General features: G+C 33.5%; 1 protein-coding gene across 1 annotated transcript; it reads right to left on the bottom strand.

Moving 5' to 3' along the window:
* Positions 1-591: 591 nt before the first annotated feature.
* Positions 592-2,197, bottom strand: LOC131937699 (elongation factor Tu, mitochondrial-like). Its single transcript, XM_059295303.1, has one exon. It carries the CDS (start codon positions 2,190-2,192, stop codon positions 714-716), a length of 1,479 nt encoding a protein of 492 aa, XP_059151286.1. The 5' UTR covers positions 2,193-2,197; the 3' UTR covers positions 592-713.
* Between the last annotated feature and the right edge of the window lie 488 nt (positions 2,198-2,685).

Below are 2,685 nucleotides of genomic sequence, written 5' to 3'. Positions count from 1 at the left end.
TTATTGATACACAAACCTTCATATTTAAATTACTTTCCTTTACAATATAACATGAGATGAAATTATAGCTGGGTACAAACCCTAAGACCAATGTGAAATATTTTGGTTAATTAACCATGTGCTCTAGCGGCTGACCACACCATCTCCATCACAGCTTGACCTAATGGCCACTGCTGACATAACTGTCACATATCCTGTGTGCTAAGACAAGAGTCAGTGCTCACTCTACAAAGGGCATATTTTGGGTAAAGTTAAAAAAAAATATTATAGTTAAGTAATACCAACATGTCATGAAACTAAAAATAAATTCGTTACACATTTAAAAAAAGATTATTTTACACCTAACAATCATATGATGTGAATTAATAAATACTATAAACATTTGTCTTGTATGGGCCTACTAAATTTTGTGCACAAAGAAAATGTTAATATTATACTACCAAGCAAAGATTAGCCCTGCTGAATGACAATGATAAAACCTAAAGTTTTTTTTTTAAATTATGTCACCTAAACAGCAATAAGAATTTATTTTAAAACTAATGTAACAAGAATAATTTTAATCTTTAGAAGAGAATTAAAATTAATAAAAAGTAACGGTATTTTAGTATTTACTTATTAAGTAGGCCTATAAATAGTGTTTTTTCATTAACATAAAACAAATCAGTAAAGTATACATAAAACCATGAAATTTTTATGATAGAATTAGAAATAATTTAACTGTCCTGTCTTTTCCTTTTTAATCTTGCAGAACGAGTCACTTGCGCATTTCCTTGGATCATCATTCTAGCCTTTTTCTCTTCGTTGAAGCCTTTCACTTTAAGATCACTATTAGGGAGGACTTCAGTAACAAGCCCTGTTAATGTAGTAATGTTATTTTCACGTACAGTAAATCTTTGCCCTGCGGAAACAACCATAGGCAGTCTTAGTAACACGCTGCCCTGAATGGCTTCACCTGGCATCAACATGGTGGTATCATCCGGAAGCTGCACACAACAGGAGATATTCCAAGTATTGCTGTACATCATTTGAATGTAATTATTTGTTATCGGACGGTCACGACCTCCTTCATTTTTTGTAAGTAAATACATGTGAGCTTTGAATGCATTACACTGAAACAAGCTATTAGGGGCGCCAGCGATCATGCCACGTTGCAGTATTTCATTTTTAACTCCGCGCAGTAGAGCACCAACATTTTCACCAGCTGCGCATTCTTTTACAGATTTATTAAACACGTGTAGATCAGAAACAACTGACTTAACGAGGTTACCATAGCCAACTAGTTCTATTGGTTCTCCTTTTCGAATAACTCCACGTTTTATTGTTCCAATAACCACTGTGCCACGTCCAGGAACACTTATCACTTTTTCAACTGGCATCATAAAAGGTTCATCTAATTTTCTTTCAGGTGTGGGAATACTTGTATCTACTGCTTGTAGTAATTCAAGAATTTTATCTCTACCAATGGGATGGTTTTCTCCTTTCAAAGCATGTAGCGCTGAACCAGACACAACACTGCATTTACTTCCATTGAAACCAACCTCCCTGATTTCCATCTCAACTAGCTCAACCATTTCACTGTCTACAGCATCAGCTTTGTTTATGAATACAACAATATTTTCAAGCCCGATCTGCTTAGCCAGCAATAAATGCTCTCTTGTTTGTGGCATAGTACCATCAGTAGCTGCGACAACTAAAATTGCACCATCCATCTGTGATGCCCCTGTTATCATATTTTTTACATAATCAATGTGACCTGGGCAATCTGTGTGTGCATAGTGTCTGTATGGTGTAACATACTCAACATGCGCAGAATTTATAGTTATACCTCGTTTGATTTCATCAGGGGCTTTATCAATTGCCTCATATGCAACAAATTTATTTTCATTACTGTATTTTTCTGATAATACTTTTGTTATAGCAGCGGTAAGGGTTGTTTTACCATGGTCTACATGGCCTATTGTCCCGACATTACAATGCGGCTTTTTGGGAGAAGGCGAAGATCCCGAATCATCTTTAGCTTTTGCATTAGTTGAAAAATGACGGTGCGTGTTCAGAAATTTATTTATATTGCTTTTACATAAACAAGAACAAGGAGTAAACAGCTGATCCCATCGTAGGACATGTCTTTGGTTTAATAGGGTAATAAATGTTTTATTCCAACCCAAAGCACTTTTCATCAAGCGGGCTGCCATCTTTGTTGACCTTGACAATCGGAAGGTCTGATTGAACATAGATACATTTGAAGTTTTACAATTAAATTATCTAACTATTAAAATTTCGAAAGTTTACTGTTTTAAACAGAATGCATATTTTTTGTGTTATTTTTATTACATGTCAAATTATACAATTTATTATAGTTTACAGAAAAAAATGTGTAATAAAGTAGAAAAAAAACTTATCTTATCTTCTTTAAATTGTATTTACTTTGTTATTAAACGTATTTCAGGAAAAAACTTAAGAATTATGTACCTTAAATATTTTAAAATTTAAAAGGGAAATAACTGTTAAATGTAACATTGAATACGTGAGCGTAGTGTTTAGTAAAAACTTAGAAATAAATACATAAATAAAACCAAGACAGTGTTATAAGTGTCAATACATACACGTTCAAATGTTGCTGATTTCAGTGCGCAACATGTTTAATAAACGCTATTGTAATGGTTATGATTGTTATTTCGTAGGTGT

The sequence above is a fragment of the Physella acuta genome, unplaced genomic scaffold (genome assembly GCF_028476545.2).
Source record: "Physella acuta isolate Inbredline_101_S28 unplaced genomic scaffold, ASM2847654v3 ptg000218l, whole genome shotgun sequence".
Lineage (NCBI taxonomy): Eukaryota > Metazoa > Mollusca > Gastropoda > Physidae > Physella > Physella acuta.
Note: the sequence above shows the minus strand (reverse complement) of the source record. Positions and strands in the feature narration are given on the sequence as shown.

Coding starts and splice junctions, on each gene's coding strand:
- LOC131937699 (XM_059295303.1), bottom strand. CDS start 2,192: ATGGCAGCCCGCTTGATGAAAAGTGCTTTGGGTTGGAATAAAACATTT.